The sequence below is a fragment of the Salarias fasciatus genome, chromosome 12, assembly GCF_902148845.1.
Source record: "Salarias fasciatus chromosome 12, fSalaFa1.1, whole genome shotgun sequence".
Classification (NCBI taxonomy): domain Eukaryota; kingdom Metazoa; phylum Chordata; class Actinopteri; order Blenniiformes; family Blenniidae; genus Salarias; species Salarias fasciatus.
In genome coordinates, this window is record NC_043756.1 from 10,965,308 (window position 1) to 10,987,698 (window position 22,391).

At 41.1% G+C, this 22,391-nt stretch overlaps 2 protein-coding genes across 2 annotated transcripts; both read left to right on the forward strand.

Annotated features, from left to right (window-relative positions):
* The first annotated feature begins 305 nt into the window (after positions 1-305).
* On the forward strand, positions 306-13,822 carry LOC115397724 (arrestin domain-containing protein 3-like). The gene is made up of 7 exons (XM_030104168.1): positions 306-561; positions 4,581-4,638; positions 6,148-6,295; positions 6,593-6,689; positions 8,353-8,609; positions 9,566-9,728; positions 13,530-13,822. The coding sequence occupies exons 1-7, from the start codon at positions 306-308 to the stop codon at positions 13,820-13,822; spliced, it is 1,272 nt and encodes a 423-aa protein (XP_029960028.1).
* A 571-nt stretch (positions 13,823-14,393) lies between these two features.
* On the forward strand, positions 14,394-22,064 carry LOC115397828 (arrestin domain-containing protein 3-like). Its single transcript, XM_030104306.1, has 6 exons — positions 14,394-14,649; positions 15,204-15,261; positions 20,618-20,765; positions 21,064-21,160; positions 21,338-21,594; positions 21,925-22,064. The coding sequence occupies exons 1-6, from the start codon at positions 14,394-14,396 to the stop codon at positions 22,033-22,035; spliced, it is 927 nt and encodes a 308-aa protein (XP_029960166.1). The 3' UTR covers positions 22,036-22,064.
* The last annotated feature ends 327 nt before the right edge of the window (positions 22,065-22,391 follow it).

Sequence of the window (22,391 nt, forward strand, 5' to 3'; positions counted from 1 at the left end):
CATAGCTCCTTCTGTTCTTAACTGCACCTGTCTTTACGGGCCAATAAAGAATCAAATGACAACCTCCCATCTCATAAAGAAAATTTATGATTCATAATCCTCACCGCACCTCTTTCAGCTTTCGCCGCTTTCAATGCCTACAACATTTTCTCACTTGGACTCAGTGCAGAGACTTCCTGTGTGCTGCTGAGGGACAATATGATGAAGTATTTCCTGGAGACTTGTCAATCAGCATATCCCTTTCTGTAAAGAGGCAACTTGACTTCTTTTTCCTGCTGTGGGGTGAACAAAGACTTAAAGACAACATGGCTCCCTTTAAGAACTTAAAGTTGACTTTGGAAGCGCTGAACCAACAGGGCACTTATTCCGAAGGAGATACTGTTATCGGTACTCTTTCTTTCAATCTGAAAAGTGACACCAAAGTGAAGAGCATTTCAGTGAAGGCTAAAGGGGACGCAAAGGTGGAGTGGAAAGAAGACTCTGGAAATAGTACAACGCACTACAAGGGGCACGTCAGATATTTCAAACTCAAACAGGACTTGGTTGCAAAAGATACTGGAGGTAAGTCCTCAAGTTACAAATGTTAACTGTGATTTACCCCATACTTTGAAGACATTTTGGACATACGTACTGTTGTTTTCGGGAGTCACAGTAGTATGGATGTGTGCTTTTTTGCACACACACAATATTTATATTACTCTGACAGTTCTTTCCTGGAAAAAATATTGTCACAGTAGTTTGACTGCACTTTTTGTGGGTTTCCAGTAATTTTGCACCACTCTTCACACAGTTCCACTGCTTCAACAGCTACACAATTAACTTCAAGTCATTGTGTCTCTGGAACTCCTGTGAGAAATAGAATAATTTCAAATTATACTTTGTTGAGACTGAGTTTGAAATGAAAAAAGGATGCTTGAAACCTCTAAGTCTCAGCACAGATTCTTTTATTTGATTGAGGATGATCAGACAGCGAAGAAGGCCTCATGCTAGCAATAAAATCAAAATATGAGGCTCTCGGTCCATCAGCCCTGCGAGAACAGATCTCAGTCTGAACCCCAGGATGAATGGCCCCGGTTGTTGGTGGAGAGACAACTTTATCCTCCGTTTTCGCATAATTAAGGGTGACACATGAGACTCCTCTTCTTCAGGAGTCAGCAATCATGCTTAAGATCTGGGGTCCTGCGGTTACAGCACCCTAGCTTGGGGCCTTTTACAACAATCCAGCTCATCTCAGCAGGCCATATGGGACCGGAATGTAGCCTGAATAAACAATGAACTGCCTCCTGTGGCTTCTGACCTGGCATCAGCTCCTTATCTTGGCTGGTTCAGACCTGTTGTCGCTCAGGGCTGTGGTTCTTACATTATCACAAAGAGATCAAAGGTTTAGCTATCGTGACCCTTCACCCATGCAGGCACAGGGCACACAAGCAGTTACAATGCAAAGTAATAAAAACACAGTTTAGCCATAGAAATATACAACAACTTTCATTCTGCTTTTGTGAATCTGTTAGTGACTGCATAAGCAGCCGTGCAACAAGTAAATACATTTAATAAAATAGATTTGATTTATATCGCAATTTTCTCAGATAAAAATCACACAGGTTTTCACAAGTGTGCTGGAGTAAATAAATAAACTTTTGGAGAATGGAGAGGATTAGGGCCACTGGGGGAAAAAAAGTAAGTTCTGACATTTTTTGGAGAATTCTGATTTTAAAGTCAGAAGTATAGGTAGCGGTAAGCAACCTAATTCTGCTGGCAACTGAGTGTACGGAACATCGACATAAAACGATATGATACAACATTCAGAATATTTTATGTGTATCATCTGAAGCCAAGTTTGATCTTGTCCTCCAAATCATGCACTGCTGACATTTTTGTGCAAAGAAACAAAAGAACCTGAAGGGATTCTGTTAAGTGTTGCCAATAGATGGCGCCCTTACTCTATGTAAATAATGTTGATGTTCTGTTTGACAAAGAGTCGCACATCTGATGTCATCATTGTGCTCCAATCTGTTCGATTCGCTGAGAGAAAACGTGTGTTAAATCTGGAGGAAATGCTGAAGAAATAAAGACGTCTGAGGAGTGAACAAGATTGACTCAAGCTCCGCTCATTCTTCATCACGCAGATGCCACTGCGCTTCTCAAGCTTTACAGATTCTGAGTTGAATGTTTTTGCAGACACCATGTCAGTCACCAGTGTTGCATGATCCATGAACACGGTGACATCTAGGTCTGTCTACACAGAGGAAATAAAATAACAGTAAATAATTTTTTGTTGGTTTGTTTTCCATGTACACATGTTTAAGTAATTTTTCTGGGTTTTTTCTTTGTGTGTGTTTTTTCAAGCAGAAGTTTTAAGAAGCACTTGTACACATTAAATGCAGTGTATTGCGTGCAGGGGACAGCTTAAACCAGTTTATCGAGACAGTGAAGGAACAGCAGCACAAAACGTGTTTAAACAACCTTCTCTGATGAGTGTATGAGGTCTTATGGCTGTGACAGGCAGACACTCGGCTGCTGTGACATTAACACAAATGCTGCAGATGGCGTGGATGTGGTGAAATGAACCACCAGACCGGTGTAACTGTGTCTCATTGTCTCTCGCTCAAGGTTTTCCAGTGGCCTTGATCCATCCATCCATCCATCCATTTTCTACCGCTTATCCGGAGCCGGGTCGCGGGGGCAGCAGTCTCAGCAGGGATGCCCAGACTTCCCTGTCCCCAGACACTTTCTCCAGCTCCTCTGGGAGGATCCCAAGGCGTTCCCAGGCCAGCCGAGAGACATAGTCTCTCCAGCGTGTCCTGGGTCTTCCCCGGGGTCTCCTCCCAGTGGGACATGCCCGGAACACCTCCCTAGGGAGGCGTCCAGGAGGCATCCTAAACAGATGTCCGAGCCACCTCAGCTGGTTCCTCTCGATGTGGAGGAGTAGCAGCTCTACTCCGAGCTCCTCCCTGGTGACTGAGCTCCTCACCCTATCTCTAAGGGAGCGCCCAGCCACCCTACGGAGGAAGCTCATTTCGGCTGCTTGTATCCGGGATCTTGTCCTTTCGGTCATGACCCAAAGCTCATGACCATAGGTGAGGGTGGGAACGTAGATTGACCGGTAAATCGAGAGCTTCGCCTTTCGGCTCAGCTCCTTCTTCACCACGACGGACCAATACAACGACTGCATCACTGCAGCCGCTGCACCGATCCGCCTGTCAATCTCACGCTCCATCCGTCCCCCACTCGTGAACAAGACCCCAAGATACTTGAACTCCTCCACTTGGGCTAGGGTCTCTCCACCAACCTGGAGGGGGCAAGCCACCTTCCTCCGGTCGAGGACCATGGCCTCGGATTTGGAGGTGCTGATCCTCATCCCTGCCGCTTCACACTCAGCTGCGAACCGCCCCAGTGCATGCTGTAGGTCCGGGTTCGATGAAGCCAACAGGACAACATCATCTGCATAAAGCAGAGATGAAATCCTGTGGTTCCCGAACCGGACCCCCTCCGGCCCCTGGCTGCACCTAGAAATTCTGTCCATGAAGATTATGAACAGAACCGGTGACAAAGGGCAGCCCTGCCGGAGACCAACATGCACCGGGAACAGGTCCGACTTACTGCCGGCAATGCGGACCAGACTCCTACTCCGGTCATACAAAGACCGGACGGCCCTTAACAAGGGGCCCCGGACTCCGTATTCCCGGAGCACCCCCCACAAGACACCACGAGGGACACGGTCGAATGCCTTCTCCAAATCCACAAAACACATGTGGACTGGTTGGGCAAACTCCCACGAACCCTCGAGCACCTTGGCCTTGATCCTTGTCTGTATATTGAGAGCTTTAGGATTCCTGGCAATGTATGATGGACAAAGGTTTTTTTTTTTATTGTTATTATTGAAATGATGAAACACAAACAAGAGAAACACACACACAGACTTTGATTTATAGTCTCTCAATAATGAAGGTTCAATACCAGGCTCAACAACAAATATTGTTTAACGCATATGTAACCGAGAGTGAATTGAAGACAGCTCAAAGATGGAATGCGAGGCGGTTGTGTAGAGAAATAAAATACGTACTTTATTGTTACTCAGTGGACAGAAAAGGACAATAGTCACCACCTAATAAATAAATACGGTGGGAGAACAACAACACACAGCTTGGTTAAAACGTGCCCGAGCAAGCACACCCCCCTCAGTCTGTTGCTGAACCTTGGCTGGTGTTACCTCAAAGGAACCTCAAAAAGACACAGCAGGAAAAAACCAAAAAAAGCAGAAGACAGAACAAAGCAACAGAGGCAACTCGGCTGTCCCGACCCCTCAAGCCACCGCGCTGACCTGCTCACTGGGACTTGGAGAAACAGAACATGTTAATGCACGGCAACGCCGAGTCAGTAAACACGCATGCTGCCACATACCTGCTCCAACCCAGAAGTGCCAAGGGGAAGGAAGCGTGTCCGCACCGAATTTATCCCCTCCCACAACACAGCCCAGCTCACCATTGGTTCCTGCCACAGCTATGAGGCTTCACCAATAACCAGCCGGTTACACATACATAATGTCGGTAGAACTGTTAGTCATTCTCATTTTTTTGCAGGCACTGTGCTTCGCCGAGGGCCCCATAATTTCACGTTCTCATTCCAAATTCCTCAGTGGTAAGTGAGAAACTTTTACCTTTATTTCTGTTTCTATACTTGGTTTAAAACATACGTAATGCAAGGCTTCATCTGAGAGTGAAATGCACCTTGAATTCATAATCAGACATAACTGATGTGAAAGTAGACAATGACCTCATCAACGTTGTGAACACTACTTTTCATGTTTGAACTATCTGCATGCATAGTAAAACAAAAGAGTTTTCACCAACTGCAGAAACTCCACTGGTCCTCCTGATGAGACATGAAGAAGTCTGCTCTTGTGACACTTGCTGGTGTTTTTGACACAACTACTCTGAGTTATAAGATAGAAGATAATGGTCATTTATTAAGGTGTGAGGATATATTTCAGACAAGCTTAGTTTTCTTTTGGGTAGTTTTTTCAACTATGTTGTCTGACAATGAATAAAGTATTTTAAATATTTGGGAAGATCCACATAATGGTTAATTTTAAGTCGGAGCTCAAAACAACTACATCTCTGTTCTATACTCACTTCTATTCAACATCTGATAATCCCATTGGTCAGATTTTATTCAACAAGAAAATGTGGAATCATCACTACACAGATGACACACAGATTTGTGTCCCTTTCTCATCAGGTGACTGTGGTCCAATAAAAATACTGAGTGGGAGCATTAAGCAGGTGAATCTTTGAACATGCCAAATGTTTTGGAGCTAAACAGGGGAGATTCCTGGTTGGTGCTCTTCTTCATTGTCACAGGTTAAAAAACACTGACAGAACCAGAAATCTGGGTGTGATCATGAACTCTGACTTGTGTCTGACCAACAATATCAAAACAACCAAAAAGACAGCTCATGAAAAATGAAACAGGGGTTAAAAGACTGATATCTCAGCAAGATTTAGAGAAATTATTTCAGTTGACTTCACTGAGCTATAATGCTGTCATCACTGCCCTTCCTAAAAACTCTACTGGATGGTCGATTCAAAATGCTTCTACTCTCATAATGACAAACACCAAGACATGGATCTCATCAGTCCGGTTCTCAGATCTTTGCACAACTGGATTTCTGTCATAGAAAGAATGGATTTTAAAATGTTACTTCTGGTCTTCAAAATTCTGAAAGGTTTCGGCCCATAATAAGAACTCCAAGATCCTCTGTAATATTAGGTTGTGTAAACCAAGCATGCAGAAGCTGCTTTCAGTTTTTATGTGTTGTATCTTTAAGTGTTGTATACTTTCATTCTTACTGTTGTCCTTTTAATTTTTTTGATATTCTAGATTTAATTATGCTTTTTCTTTTTATCTTTTCTTGCATTTATAAAACCTTTTTATGATTTTTATCCACCTTTCTCATTGCCTGCTGTACATTTTTGTCCATGTGAAGCACTTTGAATTGCATTGTTGCTGAAATGGGCTATGCAAATAAAGTCACCTTGCCTTACACTGCCTTCTCTTAGTAATTGGAATGTTTTAGCCTTGAAACATGTCACTCACCCTGTAATCTAACTTTTTAATTTGTTACTCTGTTCTGTTTCCATGTTGCAGGGTAATGCCATCATCCTTCGAAGGGAAAAATGGAAAAATTGTGTACATGGTTGAAGCAAAAATTTCCAGAAGTTGGCGGTGGCCTTCATCGGTGAAAACAGAGATTAATTTTTTTTCAAGGCACTTTCCATCAATTCGTCTAGCCATGGTGAATATTCCAAAATGGTGTTAAGAATACGAAAACAGTTACAGTGTAAACAGTTTAATGTATTTGTTTATCAAAATGATTAATTCAGGGAAGATATTCCAGCATCACAGCAGTAAAATGCATAGAAATATAACAAGGTCAAGCTTTTACTGTTCATTCTTCTGGTTTTCACTTGAACAATATATCTTAAGTCAAAGCTCAAGTGGAACAAAACACAATTTCTTCTAGAATTTGATTTCTGATGACTGGAGGTTGTAAGTCGACTGGGGAAAATGTCTGTTTTGAATGTGTTTACAGCATCCATTATCTGGTTCAGTGGATAAAGAGGTGGGGATTTTCTCCAGCGGACAGCTCCACATGACTGCTTCAGTTAACCAAGGAGTTTGCTCTCCAGGTACAGTGTGTGATTCACTAAAATAAACAAGAGAAGAACCTGCCTTTACTGGCCTGTACAGACTGCGATTATCGGCAGTCCCAGACGAAAGATCACGATCGTGAGAGAACATTGGCTATAAAGTAAGTCTTGGCTCGAAACCGGTGTTTCGTCTTAGCTGGTTTCCCTGTTAACTGCTGACTGACAGATGTTGAAAACCTGACTTAAACTTGTAGTTGTTCTGGTGAATGTTGGTTATCTGGAGTTACCATAAATTTGTAACCTTGGCATGTGTTGTGTGTATTATGACACTTGTTGTTATGAGCATGTGTTTACGAAAATCAATCACCAGTTAACAGGGGTACCAGTTCATTCGAAACACCGGGTCAAGGTTGGCCGACATTTTCGTATGTGACCAAAGATCAGCTGCGATTAAATTCTGGCAGTGTCAGCAATTTTGGATGATCGTGGGACTGTTGCTAATATCTATGGCAGTGTTTTTTATGTTTACATATATAGTGTTTTGTTGGAAAATTACTGATTATGTGAAAGTGATTTTCCTCCAAACACAAATGTCACAATTGTGAGTGCTCCGGTGTGTAAAAGCAAAAAAACAACAACAAAAAAACTGCTCCGGTGTCCAGCGGATAGGACTCATGCTTAAGTTATTAGCTCGCTCTTTTGCCTCTGGGGGATACGCTTCATGGCAGGGAGCATCTCAACGGGCTCTCTCCAGTTGTGTACTGTCCACTGGGCTGTGTTTTATCAGGCTTTGTCCCAGCGGGAATAAACGAGCACTCTATTCATGTTTTGCTAGTGAATGTCAGCGCTGAGTTGACTTTTGGTTGCCACGGCGACCGCATGCGTCTTCATGTCGATGTCATCCACCTGCGATCACCTTTTGATTTCATCTTGCAGTCTGTACCATGGTCTGCACTTAGCAAACTTGTCATTGTGGGAAAGATTTTTAGGTCTATGTCTGTACAGGCCTTAAAGCGATAGTTCGGGATTTTTGACATGAATCTGTGTGGCATCCCCGTCAGCAGTATTGTTCATTCACACACACTAACCCCTCACAGCATTCAGTGAGCGGAGATCCTGTCCGGTTTAGGTCCAGAGGAAAGTAGTCCGGCAAGTTTGCTGGGGTCTCGAAAATAAAGCGTTTTAGTTCTCAAACGAATATGTGTGCGGAAGAGTGATATATTTGCATCGCAAAACCGTTGTCGACGAAAAAGTCAGACCTCGTAAACGCTTGGCACTATTTTCTCTCCCTTCATATCAAGGCGGCGCGGAGATGGTAACAGCTAGAGCTAGAGCTTGCTGGCTCTTTACCAGCGGTAAACAAAGTGAAACCAGCGCTGTCTGACTTTTTCGTCGACAACGGTTTTGCGATGCAAATATATGACTCTTTCGCACACATATTCGTTTGAGAACAAAAACGCTTTATTTTCAGGACCCCAGCAAACTTGCCGGACTACTTTCCTCTGGACCTAAACCGGACAGGATCTCCGCTCACTGGACGCTGTCAGGAGTTAGTCTGTGTGAATGAACAACACTGCTAACGGGGATGCCATAGAGATTCATGTCAAAAATCCCGAACTATCCCTTTAAAGGTATTTTGTAATTATTCAAAATATGCAATAACTGATTTGCACATCTGGGCATCATATTTTGTCTCCAATAGGTGACACATTGTCTGCCTCTGCCAGAATCCGCAACGCCTCTTCAAAATCTGTGAAGCCCAAATTCAGTTTGCACCAGAAGGTTGTGTACAGTGTCAAAAAGTCCACCAAGACCAGTGATAAAGTCATATCTAAAATGGTTGGAGACACAATCACACCAAGGTCAGAGGTGACGGTTCCCTGTGAAGTGAAGATTCCTGTTGATGCTGCCTGCACTCTCTGTAACTGTCAAATCATCTCACTTGAATATTACCTCAAGGTATGTAGTGAGACATATAATGAATACGTTCCTGTTTTGAAACATTGATATTTGTTTTGGAACTCACACCATTTTTGTTTGTGGTATCTTTTCTTTAACCTTGCCGGCAAGCTGAATTCTCGCGGTATTTGTTCACACACACCACGAGAATCCATCTTGCACCTATGCGCTCGGGCTCGGATCTTTTTCCGTCGGACCATTTGTGTCGTTTAGGTCGGGACATGAAGCTTTGACGGAAGCAGGAAGTGACGGACTGCTAATAATATTAGCATGGCTAGCGAAAACAATGGATGTCCCGACAGCGATTAAATCTGTTTTGGATGAATCCTCTATTGTGTCTTTGAAAAACGATCAGCAAGAGGTTTTTTATTTGCGGTGATTGGCTGAAACCAAACATGGTTAGGCGGGCGCACTGTGTCCTTCCGTCAAATGAACGCAAAGAGTTCTACAGCAAGTCCCTCCTTCCCCGAACGGATTTGCCGAGGGAAATCCCAGATTGACACGTGAAGCAGTTCGTTGCTGCACATGTCAATATGGCTTTTGCCAGGTTACCTTTTCTTTATCTCACTGTCAACTATGATTGGCTCGAGCCCTGAAATTGGAGGAACGGGTGAAGAAAATGATTAGATAGATGTAAATAATTAATGCACTGAAATGGCTTTTCATTTAGAGCCATGACAGTTGGGAATCATTCATGTATCCTTTTCTGCACCTTTTCTTTGTCTCACTGTCAATTATGATTGACTCCAGCCCCTAAATTGCATGATGGGATGTACAAAATGAATAAATAGATGTAGATACATAATGCAATGAAAGAGCTTTTCATTTAGCGTAATGACTGTTAGAAATCATCTTTATTCATTAAAATCATCATGTAATAAAATAAATATATGTCTTCATTAATGTATGTGGATTCTGACTGCCTTTTTTCTTCTCATTGTATCTCTCTTACTCAGGTGTATTTGGACGTCAGCTTTGCTTTCGATCCAGAGGTGGTGTTTCCACTCCTTGTTGTTCCGCCGAACCTTGTCCATGCTCAGCTCAATGAGGAAGTGGGGCTGAGGGATGAGGAGCGTCTTTTCCTACAGGTGCTCCAATTGATGCAACTTCAGGCCCTCTGTACCGAGTCACAGTTCCCACTTAGAGTATAATCATATCAAGTGTTTTTTTTGTGTGTGTGTGTGTGTGTTTTGTCTTTTTTAATCGATGGTGACAAACTCTGAATGGTTATTGTGTTTGAACTTCCACTCCTTCACAGTTTTTTTTTTTTTTTTTTTTTTGGGGGGGGGGGGGGTTCATGCAAGCTTGCAAGTCACTTCAAAATTTTTAAATCTGTGTGAATGTGAGTGTGCGTCTGCTTTGGGATCAATTGGTGGCACCCTGTGAAGCCAAGAACCTGTCATAAATGATCAAAGCACTGTTTCAGTGGCAAAAGTATAGTTATAAGTACAGAAAAGTAGATTTCTGTCCTCAAAGAAGGAATTCCTCATCCCTCTGTTCGTGTGTCTCTGTGATGGATGGACAAACAGAAGCTGCATGGAGTGTTGATGCCTCCCACATGCTGTTGTCTCTAAACAGACAGGAGCACAAACTGTTTCCTGCCCTGAGGTAGGATGTATTGTGATCTCTAATGCAATGTGGAGTGAAATCCATTTATTTCATGATAAGGGGACCAAACTCAAACTAGACCATTTCAGCTTCAGTTTCAGTTTCATTTTCAAAAATGTGGTGTAGCAAGACAGGGAGGAAACATACAGTTTTCAAATTTGAACGTCATAATGAGGCTACCGCAACACATACTACTATAAGAAACTCTTCACAAAGTGAAAAAAGCACAATATGTCCCCTTTAAACAAAGTCAGTTTCAAGCCCTTCATTAGAAGAACAATGAGGACGAATAGCTGGAGGGCTTGAGAGAGAGATGTACAGTATGATCAAAGTGGGACCTTTAGGCTCAGAGTTCTTGTCTTTGATTTGTGATTCCCTACAGGCTGCCTTGTGGGCAGCTATATTATGCTCACAAACAAAGGGAGCAGACATTGAATCACTGTTGCACCTAACTCACCCACAAAGTATTCAAATAGGAGGCAGTGATTACTTCCTCTAAAATGAAGCACTCTTCATTTTCCGCAAAGTACTTTGTATGTACGTGAATCCCACTTCATGGGGAACTTGAAAACAATTTTCAGTTTTGTTTTGGGTTTTTTTTTAATTGAATGTTTCTTTTTAATCTGTAAGATAGAATCAAAGAGGGGAAAAAAAGTATCAACAGCGTCACACTTGAAAAAGTAACTGCATAAAAATTATTAGTATTTCAGTATCCTGACTTCTTTGCACATAAAATTATTGTATTGTCTCTTATGATATACTGTACATATTGTGATATACTTAGTATTTTCTGTCAGTTTTTAATGAATTATAAAAACTGGCACATTGTACATGTGGAGTTTCAAAAAAGTCCAAATAGATCACAGATCATAGATACTTAGAATCCTGAGGTTCTTGTAATGAGTCACAATAAATGTGTTTTTTTCTAACTGAATACTCCATCATTTCACCTTGTTGAAATTTTGTCAAAGTAGCTTATTTGCTGTGAACTGCCTGGTTGGTTGCTAGTTTTTCGAGACTTGTTTTTGATAGGTTTATACAACATAAATCACAGAGAATGGCGTCCATGAGTGAAAGTACTGGATTTAAAATACAGTCTGATGCACGGTGTCTGATGGACTATTTGGTTTCACTGTATTACTGATCTGGATTAAAAATTCATGTAATAATGGTATGATGACATTTTCATTATGAGATTGTGGGATGATGAATCTTGACATCAGGAATCGCAACACCACACATTTAACTTCTGTGAATTTTCCAATCAACTTTTTCAGTGAGCTCTTAAATATTATGTTTTAAAAAATGTGACGATTGTGAAACAGCCATACATTGTTGACTGTTTTCACCTCAAACATGAAATCAGTGTTAAAATACAATAAAGTACACTTTTTTCACCAGGTTTCACAATATGTGACAGTCTGTATTTCTTTTTACTGTCATCAGTATCATTTCTGTCAGAGGCTAATTGTTTTGGAATGAGTAGCCAGAGAAAACGAAAGTTATGAATGTAACTATGGTTCTATAAATCCCTACTGACCACAAGAGACGGTGCTGAAAGCACTGGAATCTTCCCTCCGTGCATGCGCAGTTCCAGTATGTATAACAATGACGTCACTTGTGACCCCGAGTGACCCAGGAACAACCGTAAGTTCCGGTGTCCAGCACCAGGTTCGGTTCCTGCAGAATCTTCTCACGTGATCACAAAGACTCTGAGTGACAGAACGCTCTAGCAGATGGTCTCCTCCTTCTGCCTTCCTGTAGACACAACCTGCTGGGAGCAGGGTAGGTGCAAATGCTGGCTTTTGCCGGACACGGCCAAGCTGATACCAACTGTGTTGCTCAGGGGTTCAGAAAACAAAGTGGGTGTGATAAGCTGAGGGAAGGGGGCATATGCCTCCTGCACAGCAGACGCACAACGGCAGGGCCAACAAGGTCCAGCTGAAGCTCTGTTCAGGAGAGAGAACGGCAGTGCCCTCTTTCTTTTTTTTGATTGGGAAAGCGAGATTGTCGGTATCGCGAGAACACAAGCTCTCGTGGGAATTGCAGCATTTATCAGTCACACAGTCACAAAAATAAATCCAGAGTGATATACTTCTTCACACTCAATTCATAAGACACGAATTACACTTCACCAATAGTACATGTTCAGCTGTTCATATGGTTTATTGGCGTTCATAAACTAAGAAACGTAACCCTACGTTCAAATCCCAGAAAGAACTACAAATACATGACGCGGTCAATGGATTTGCGTCATGACGCTATTTGGAATTGTAGTTCTTGAAAATACCTGTTTTCACTGAATAGAAGAGTGAAATATACAAAATAAGTACATTTAGGGGTTTAGACTGGTGAGGAACATGTTCCACTGGATTATTATTTTTTCAAATGAAACTGATATACATTGGTGAAATTGAGTTTTTACCACATATCATAATGCCCCCTGTTGGTGATAATATTAAGTCAAACCTGACAGGATTGTGGAGTTCAAGAGCTTTGTATAACAGTTGGTCCCATGATTCTAGTATTTTTCATTGTCAAAATAGAAGCTTTAAAAGAAGCACCAAAGTCAAAGTTCAAAGGTCAATATCTCTGAGCAGGAGCAAATTCAAACTTCCAGTCTTGCATAATCTTACTCCCCTGATCAAGTCCTTTTCAATGATGTATCATGCTTAGTCCTGAGACATGTTTATTGGTTTATTGGTTTTATTGGTTACATTTATCGTTCTGGATTTATTGCTGTGATTTGGTGAAATGAGCAAACAACCTCTGATTGCTTTTAGCTAAGCTAGTCGGTTCAAACAGAATGGCAAACATGAAGCTTCAGGCACATTATCCACCTCTAACCTGTCAGTCACAATAATCACACAATTTGTTGTTATTTAAGGCAAAGAGGGATATTTATCATTATTGGTTAAAGAGCAAAACTTCATTCTGAAAGAAGATTTTGTTGTGTTTTGAAAATCAAACTGAAGTCATTCAATGCAGAGAATTATATTTGTGGTTGAATGTAACTATTAAGTACAACTCACTCCCAAAAAAAAAATTCAAAAAACAAAACAAAACAAAACAAAAAAACTCCATCAGTCTGTGGTGTTCGTGACATTATATAATAGTTACTGAATGTAACTACAGTTCTACGAGTGTGTGCATGCCCACCAACAGGCTTCACTATTGGTAACTCCACTTGGCTCTAGCCAGACACTGACACAGATCAAAGCAGTTGCCATGCCAATCCTGTACACATCGTCACGCTCCTCACCATGGGTACATAAGCCGGGTGATCCCCTCAATCTCCCTTCTTCGAATCAGCTCACAGCCTGGCTAGTCTGACCCTCTCAGCATCCAGGCCAGGAGTCTCCTGCCCAGGACAGGGCAGGACCGAAGAGTGCCCCCTGCCTGGATTAGAGCGTCAGGCAGGGAGAACAGGAAGCACGCTGAGCTTGATGCTGCCATCCCAGGCAGGTGAAGCAGCGTTCATGCCGGTCCCTCTCCTGCGGCGGAGCGTTGCAGCTGCGGCAGGTGAAGAGCCCGACGAGATGTCTCGGGCGTTCTTGTCCGGCTGCTCCATTGGCTCTGTGTCTTTGTCTTTATCTTTGTCTTGATGCTGCATTGATATTGATCTCAGGAGCTGAGAAAGAAGAAAGGAGATTGAGGGGATTACCCGGCTTATATAGCCACGGTGAGGGGCGTGGAGATGCGCCACTGCACGTACAGGATGGGCGTGGGAACTGCTTTGATCTGTCTCAGTGTCTAGCTGGCACCAAGAGAAGTTACCAATAGCGAAGCCTGTAGGTGGGCTAAGCATCACACGAAGTAGAATTACATGCTCACTATGGGGCGCTTGAGTTTAAAACATACCTCATTGTTGTAATTTGAGGCATGAATTAATGGCCACTGTGATCATTTGAGTTGGAGGACTTGTTGATATGAGCACACACTGAAGGAACGCAAGAGAACTTTGACCAGTTTGCACAATCATGACCACACCTCTTTTAGCTTCCTGTCTTTCTCACTTGAAGTCAGTTCAGTGACTGGCTGTGTGTTGCTGAACCAAGTCTCAACAATATGATGAAATATTTCCTGGAGGCTTGTCAATTGGGATATCCAGCTTGTAGAGACTTTTAGCTTTTAGGAGCTTTTAGCTCCTGTTGTGACCAAAGACTTAAAGACAACATGTCTCCCTTTCAGGACTTAAGATTGGTTTTGGAAGCGCTGAACCAAGAGTGCACTTTTTCTGAAGGAGATACTATTATAGGCACTTTATCTTTCTATCTGAACAGTGACACCACAGTGAAGAGCATTTCAGTGAAGGCTAAAGGGGACGCAAACGTGGATTGGACGGAAGGAATTGGAGAAGATAAGAAGACCTACTCTGCGCACGAGAGATATCTTAAAATCAAAGAGGACTTGGTTGCAAAAAATGCTGGAGGTAAGTGTCTAAGTTGACAGTGTTAACTGTGTGACTCTAATTTAACAAATAGTTTGAAGACACTTTGGACATACGTACTGTTGTTTTAGGAGGTCACAGTAGTTTGAATGTGCACTTTTTTTTTGCATATTTGCATTATTCTTGCAGTTCTTTCAGGAATAAAGTGTCACTGTATCTTGACTGCACCTTTTTTGTGGGGGGTAATTATTCAAAAGAATAAAGATATTTAAGATTTTTATCTTTGACGTGATGACTTTTAATTTCTGAAAGTTAAAAATATTGCATTTCACTTTTTGAGAGTTTTCAGGTTCTTATGAATGACAAATTTGGTTTCCTCCACCCACACTGCCACGACCAGATTCAGCTTATTGCCTGAAGGCAAATTCTTGAAATGATGAAACACAGAGACAAAATACACACACATACACATACACATACACACAAAAGGGTCAATACCAAGTTCAAGGTTAAAAAACAAATGGATTATTATGTACAATCTGTGCACACATATGTAATATCACCAGAAGTGTTCATCATTCTCTCTTTTTTTCCAGGCACTGTGCTCCCCCAAGGGGCCCATAATATCAATTTCACACTCAAAATCCCTCAGGGGTAAGTGAGAAACTTTTACTTTTATTTCTGTGTCCTTATTTTGTTTAATATATTCTGTGCAACAGAGTCATAGTTAAATGAACCTTAAACTCATAATCAAACATAAATAACACAAGAATAGACCTTATCAACTTTATTTGTTAACTCTGCTTTTTATGATTGAACCATCCACATGCATAGCAAAAAAAAAAAGTGTTGTCACCAACTGCAGAAACTTCACTGGATGCTCCTGATGAGACAGAAGAAGTTATGCTCTTGTGACACCTGCTGCTGTTTTTGACACAACTCCTCTCATTAGAGCAGCTCATTGTCAGATGAAAAATATTGCGAGGTTTAAAACACTGATATCTCAGCAGGATTTGGAAAGGTTAATCCATCCATTTGTCTGCAGTCGACTTCACGACTGTCACACTGTCATCACTGGTCTTCCTAAAAACTCTGTTGGACAGTTGATTCAAAACACTGCTGCTCCAATCATGACAAACACCAAGTTTGTCACCAAGTAAATCACATCAGTCGAGTTCTCAGGTCTTTGCTCTGAATTACTGTCATAGAAAAAAAACAAGGGTTTTAAAATATTACTGCTGGTCTTAAAAATACTGAAAGGTTTAGATCCTTAATAATACATCTGGGCTCTTCTGTAATGTTATGTTATGCAGGCAGGCATGCAGAAGCGGCTTTCATTGTTATGCTGCTATGCTTACTGTTGTTCTTTTAATGAGTTTTGATATTTTAGATTTCATTATGCTTTTACTTATTTTCATCCTCCTTTTCATTGCCAGCTGTACATTTTTCTTAATGTACAGCACTTGAACTGCCTCGTTGCTGAAATGTGCTTTGAGAATAAAGCCACCTTGCCGTGCATTGCTTTTTCTTAAAATAATTGGAAGGTTTAAAACCAGCATTGGGCAATTTACTTTAATTTTATTTTAACTATATTTTTATTGAACCAAAGACACAAAACAAACCACAACATTCCTTGACAACATCACCGACAAAGTATGATCGTACAGAAAGAAAAGTAGGCCCAGAGAGGAGAGAAATAAAAACAAACAAACAAAACAAAACAAACAGAAAAGCTTCTGAGGCCCAGGAAGCCTAAAAAAATATCAATGAATACATAATAATTAGAGCAAAGACATTACAACAGTGTGAGATTTCCCTTATTCTGAAAGATATCTTGCTATAGGTAGCCACCTTCTCGCAAAAACATCAGCCTTCAATTGTATTTGAGCAGTCAAAGCCTCCATTCCATACACCTCCCACAACTTGTGTTTCCACTGTGCCACTGCAGGTGGCTGTAGATTCATCAATTTTATTGTTACCATTTTCCTAGCAATCATCAAAGTATACTGTATGTAACAGGTACTTTTGGTTATTGGTATACATATCTTCAGGAGTTAGATCGAAAAGAAACTGACTTGGGATGAATAATAAATCAGTTCCCATAACTTCATCTATTTCTCTCTTCACCACCTTCCAAAAAGATTGCATCATTGGGCAATCCCAAAACATGTGTGAGTGATCGCCGCCACGTTTTCTCCAACAGTATAAATTTGGAAACCACCAAAGGTGACTTAAAGAATATTGTCTTCATCTTCCAATCAAATTCCTCCCATATGTTACTATTGATACCCTTATGACATCCAGTGCATATTTTTTCCATTCTTCATCCTCAATTGTAGTATTTAGCTCCAGCTCCCATTTATTTTCGATATACAAAGTATTATCTGGTATATTCAGTAACAGATGTCTGTATATATGGGACACATGTTTTTTTCTTGGGTAACTGATGTTTAATTACATTGATAAAGTATGTCTCTACATTTGTTGGGGCATTTTAATTATATTCCAGTCTTTATGGCTTGTGATGTAGTGTCTAATCTGAAAATAGCGTAACAGATCACGTTGGGTTAGAGAGAATTTGTCTTGAATATATGAGAATGGCTGTAAAACATTGTCACAGAACAACTGATCAATGACTTTTAATTTTCTGTCTTCCCATCTTTTGAAAGCGATATCTTTCACTGAGGGGGGAAGTTTGGATTTCCAGCAATCTGAATAGCCCTTGAAAGTGTAGCCGTCCCTCTAATTCTCTTTTGGATTGTCGACCAGACTTTAAAGGTGTATTTTACCCATGTATTTTTAAGATCCAAATTTTCCTGGGATTACTTGCTCAGAAATACTAGAGTTGGAAAGGGGTACAGTTGGCAATGAATTTTGCTCTATCGTTACCCACCCCGTCTCCACATCATTGTTAATCCAGGCTATCATTGCTGTTAACTGTGCTGCCCAAAAATAGTATTTTGTGTTGGGGAGGCCAAGTCCACCCCTGTTCTTCTCGAGAGTAAGTGTTTTAAGTCTTACTCTTGGTCTCTTATTTGGCCATATAAATCTGGATATAAGCTTGTCCAGCATATTAAAGGCTGATGTTGGGATGCTGATTGGGGGAGACTGAAACAAGAAGAGGAGCCTGGGGAGTAACTTCATATTAACCGCTACTCTACCTAAAAGTGACAACGGCAGTACATCCCATCTTACTAATTAATTTCTAAATATCTCAAATAATTTTTTTATAATTAGCCTGATACAGTTGTGCTACCATGGGGAGTGAGTATGATTCCTTGATATCTAAAGCCATGTTTAGATCTGCGAAAGGATACCAAATCAACAATCTGGATAGGCCATGGCCCAGATACCATCATCGCCTCTGATTTACTGGGATTAACTTTTTACCCAGACACTAGACCATGTTCACTAAGATTTTGTAGGAGAGCCGGGACAGAATGCATGGGATTTTCAATAAATAATAATATATCATCCGCATATAGAGCGATTTCATGTTGGTGTCCACCCCCATCTCTTATTCCTTGTATAAGGGGGTTACTTCTAATCAGTTCAGCGAGGGGCTCAATGCTGAGAGCGAACAGAGCTGGGGAAAGTGCATCTCCCTGCCTCGTCCCCCGCCCCAGATTAAAAAAATCAGAGCACTGGCCGTTAACTCTAACTCTTGTTAGACGCTGGTATAATAACGCTGGTTATCATAAAACACTCCAATCCAACTTGAAAAAGTTTAATTAAAGCCCATATGAGCCAATGTTTGCTCCAAAAATGCCCAGTCCAATCTATCAAATGCTTTGATGTAGTCTTTCTATGAGAAGCAATAAATTGTGAATTTAGAGCTCGCCGTACATTATTGGTGCCATGCTGCCCGTTGATGAATCCCATTTGGTCTGAGTTAAATAATTTCCGAATGTGTCTTTGTACTCTATTTTCCAGGATAGGGGTCAGGATTTTCAAATCCTGACAAAGCAAACTTAAAGGCCGATATCACATACACTGAGTGGGGTCTTTTCCTTCTTATGTATGACTGTGATGATTGCCTCTGACCATGTTTTTGAGGGGTCCCTTTCATCTAGTGCATAATTATACATAAAATTGGGGCTAACTCCTTAACGAAAACCTTAGAGTATTCCCCAGAGTAGCCATCAGCACCTGGGGATTTACTATTCTTTAACCCACTGTACTTATGTACTTACTGTACTGTTATGGGGGAACATAGCATCTCAGCCTCATCCTGTGATAATTTATTCAATTGAATCGAATCCAGAAGTTCTGTTATTTTTTCCTTCTTTCCTTGTAATTCTTGACCTTCATATAATTTTTTTGTAGGATGCAGCGAATGCCTCTGCTATTTCTTTTGGTTGGGAGGTAATTCTACCTGTGTCAGGGTGTTTAATTCTAGGTTCCACTTGATTCGATTGAGCTTTCCGCAATTGAAAAGACAATAATCTACGAGCTTTATTACCCATTCTACTTCGTGTGATGCTTAGCCCACCTATGGGCTTCGCTATTGGTACTCTCCGTGGCGCCAGCCAATCACTGAGACAGATCTGAAAAGTGACGCGCCAATCCCGCACGCGCGCTGGCACACTGCCATACTGCCACGCCCCTCACCAAGGGGATATAATCAGCGTGCACCCACTCTACTCCCTTCTTCTTTCTCAGTCTCGAGACTGATCTGAAGCTTAGCTCAAGATTCAAGATTCAAGACAAGAAGACATGGACAAGCCAGCCTGCACAGCACCTCGCGGGGCTCTTCACCAATGCTGCGGACCGCACCGGCCTAGAGCTCCCGCCACAACCTCCGCAGCTGGCGCAGCGCGATTTCGTACTCGGGCTAGCAACTCAGTCGTGGGCATTTCCTCTATGTTTTTAGTGGCAGGTTCAGTAGCTTTACTAGCGCTAGCTGTGCCTCGCTTAGCAGGCTGATGAGCTTCATTTGTTTCCAGCAATTTGTCGTCCCCGTCTTTGTTTCTAAAGTGATATCTGGAGAGTCGATCGCCAGCGCTTGTCTTTGTGGTGTCGTTGGGCATGTTTTTTGCCGAGTTTTGTTCAAATGTCGTTTGGTAAGTTGGTAAATCAGCAGAACTCAAATTTTGCGTCCGAGTCGAACATGGCACTGCCGGAGCACACCAAGTTACTTTTAAAAAGTAATTAGTTGTAGTCACTGGTTTTATCTTTAAATAGCTGCTTTTCAATATTTTCATATTTCTTCAATAGTAAGTAATAGGCAAAGTAACTATTGCATTACTTTAAAAAAGTGTGTTTAAATATGTCAAAGAATTTGGATCCCCTCTTAATGAAACTTTAAGATGCATGTTTAAGTATTTATTATAAAACTGGATATATGACGAATGAATATAAATGGACACTCAACAGAATAAAGTACAAACACTAAGTGTCACACTAATCTAAATTGTTCAAATATTGCTGTATGATGATATGAGACAAGACACCAAAAAAATGTGATTTGTAACTGGAGATAGCATTTCTACATTTGTAAAACACAGTAGATTCATGTCAATAGATGTCTGTGCTTTCATTTAAAAGCTGCCTTTGAATGATCAGGGTTCTCTATGGCTATATCTCTATTACATCACATGACACACTTTGCAGCAAAACAGATCCTTCTTTATGTATGATGTCATCATTTCAAGCTTTCCTGACAGAGGAGTTGGCAACAATGTATTAGTTTTAAATGACACCATCATCTAATTTGACTGAGATATGCAAATGAGCAGCCATCCAAATTAGATTGTCATCATTTAGAACTCTCCTCATGGAGGAGTTGGCAACAATGTATCAGTTTTGGAGAGAGAGAGAGAGAGAGAGAGAGAGAGAGAGAGAGAGAGAGAGAGAGAGAGAGAGAGACAGAGACAGAGAGAGAGAGAGAGAGAGATGGGGAGGGAGGGAGAGCACAGACGAGAACAGAGACACAGGTAAACACAAAACATACCACTCATCCCACATCTAACTGTTTAATTCACTACTCTGTTCTGGTTCTGTGTTGCAGGGAAATGCCATCGTCCTTCAAAGGGGAAAATGGAAAAATTGTGTACATGGTTGAAGCAAAAATTTCCAGAAGCTGGCGATGGCCTTCATCAGTAACAACAGAGATCAAGTTTGTTTCCAAGACTTTTCCAACAATTCAACAAGCCATGGTGAATATCCCAAAATTGTGTTAACAATTTGAAAACACTTGAAAACAGTTAATGAACACATTTGTTCATCAAAATTAATAATTCAATGAAGAAATTCCAGCATCACAGCAGTAAAATGTATCTAAATATAAAAAAAAAGTCAAGCTTTTAAATTTCACTTTTATGGTTTCCACCTTCACAATATTGCTTATCTCAAAGCTCAACTGGAACAAAGCAATTTTCCTTGCAGAATTTGATTTCTGATGATTGGAGGCTGTAAGTTGACTGGGGAAAATGTCTGTTTTGAATATGTTTACAGCTTCCATTATCTGGTTCAGTGGATAAAGAGTTGGGTATTTTCTCCAAAGGACAGCTCCAAATGACTGCTTCAGTTAACCGAGGAGTTTGCTTTCCAGGTACAGTGTGTTATTCACTAAAATAAAAAAGAGAAGAACTGCGTTATACATTATTTCTTCGCTGTATGAGAGGATGTTCAATGGTTACCCATGACAATGCATGAAGGCATTTTGTAATTATTCAAAATATGCAGCAACTGATTTGCACATCTGGTCTTCATGTTTTGTCTCCTTCAGGTGAAACATTGTCTGCTTATGCCAGAATCCGCAACTCCTCTTCAAAAACCGTGAAGCCCAAATTCAGTTTACATATGAAGACTGTGTACAGAGCCAGCGGTAACACCAAGACCAGTGATAAAGTCATATTTAAAATGGTTGGAGACACAATCACTCCAAGGTCAGAGGTGACGGTTCCCTGTGAAGTGAAGATTCCTGTTGATGCTGTCTACACTCTCCATAACTGTCAAATCATCTCAGTTGAATATTACCTCAAGGTATGTAGTGAGACATATAATGAATACATTCCTGTTTTGAAACATTGCTACTTGTTTGGAATCTCACCATCTTTAAATTTGTTGTACCTTTTCTTTATCTCACTGTCCACTTTGATTGGCTCCAGCCCCTAAATTGCATGATGGAATGTACAAAATGAATAAATAGATGTAGATAGACAATGCAATGAAATGGCTTTCATTTAGAGTAATGACCGTTAGCAATCATCTTTATTCCTTAAAATGATGATGTAATGAAATAAGTTTATGTCTTCATTAATGTATGTGGATTCTGACAGCCTTTTTTCTTCTCATTGTATCTCTGTTACACAGGTGTATTTGGACGTCAGCTTTGCTTTCGATCCAGAGGTGGTGTTTCCACTCTTCATTGTTCCGTCAAACCATGTCCATGCTCAGCTCAATGAGGAAGTGGGGCACATCTGATCCTGCAAGAGCTCCAAGTGACAGCAACTTCAAGCCCTCTGTGTCCAGCCCAAGTTCCTACTTAGCGTGCAATCATATTAAAGGGGCTGTATCATGCTTTTCTTAGCTATTCTAAACCCTAGAAATGGCTCTAACATGGTAATAGTTTATTTTTGGCGCTCAGGAAAAGTCATTTTGTGTGAAATAAAAGATTTTCTGGGGCTAATTCTGAAGCCCGGAAGAGAAAACGCTCTGTTTCACTGAAAATCCCACCTCTCCCCCTGTGGACTTTGACTGACAGCTACTTAAACCAATCAGCTCTTCAAAACAAATACACTGGCTTGCTTTAGCTCTTTAGCGCTAGCTTCTCTACACGC

Excerpts from the sequence above, each read along its gene's own strand:
- LOC115397724 (XM_030104168.1), top strand. The coding sequence starts at position 306 with ATGGCTCCCTTTAAGAACTTAAAGTTGACTTTGGAAGCGCTGAACCAA. Across the intron at positions 6,690-8,352 it reads CCAAGGAGTTTGCTCTCCAG|GTGACACATTGTCTGCCTCT; the intron begins GTACAGTGTGTG and ends TGTCTCCAATAG. Across the intron at positions 8,610-9,565 it reads CACTTGAATATTACCTCAAG|GTGTATTTGGACGTCAGCTT; the intron begins GTATGTAGTGAG and ends TCTCTTACTCAG.
- LOC115397828 (XM_030104306.1), top strand. The coding sequence starts at position 14,394 with ATGTCTCCCTTTCAGGACTTAAGATTGGTTTTGGAAGCGCTGAACCAA. Across the intron at positions 15,262-20,617 it reads ACACTCAAAATCCCTCAGGG|GGAAATGCCATCGTCCTTCA; the intron begins GTAAGTGAGAAA and ends TCTGTGTTGCAG. Across the intron at positions 21,161-21,337 it reads CCGAGGAGTTTGCTTTCCAG|GTGAAACATTGTCTGCTTAT; the intron begins GTACAGTGTGTT and ends TGTCTCCTTCAG.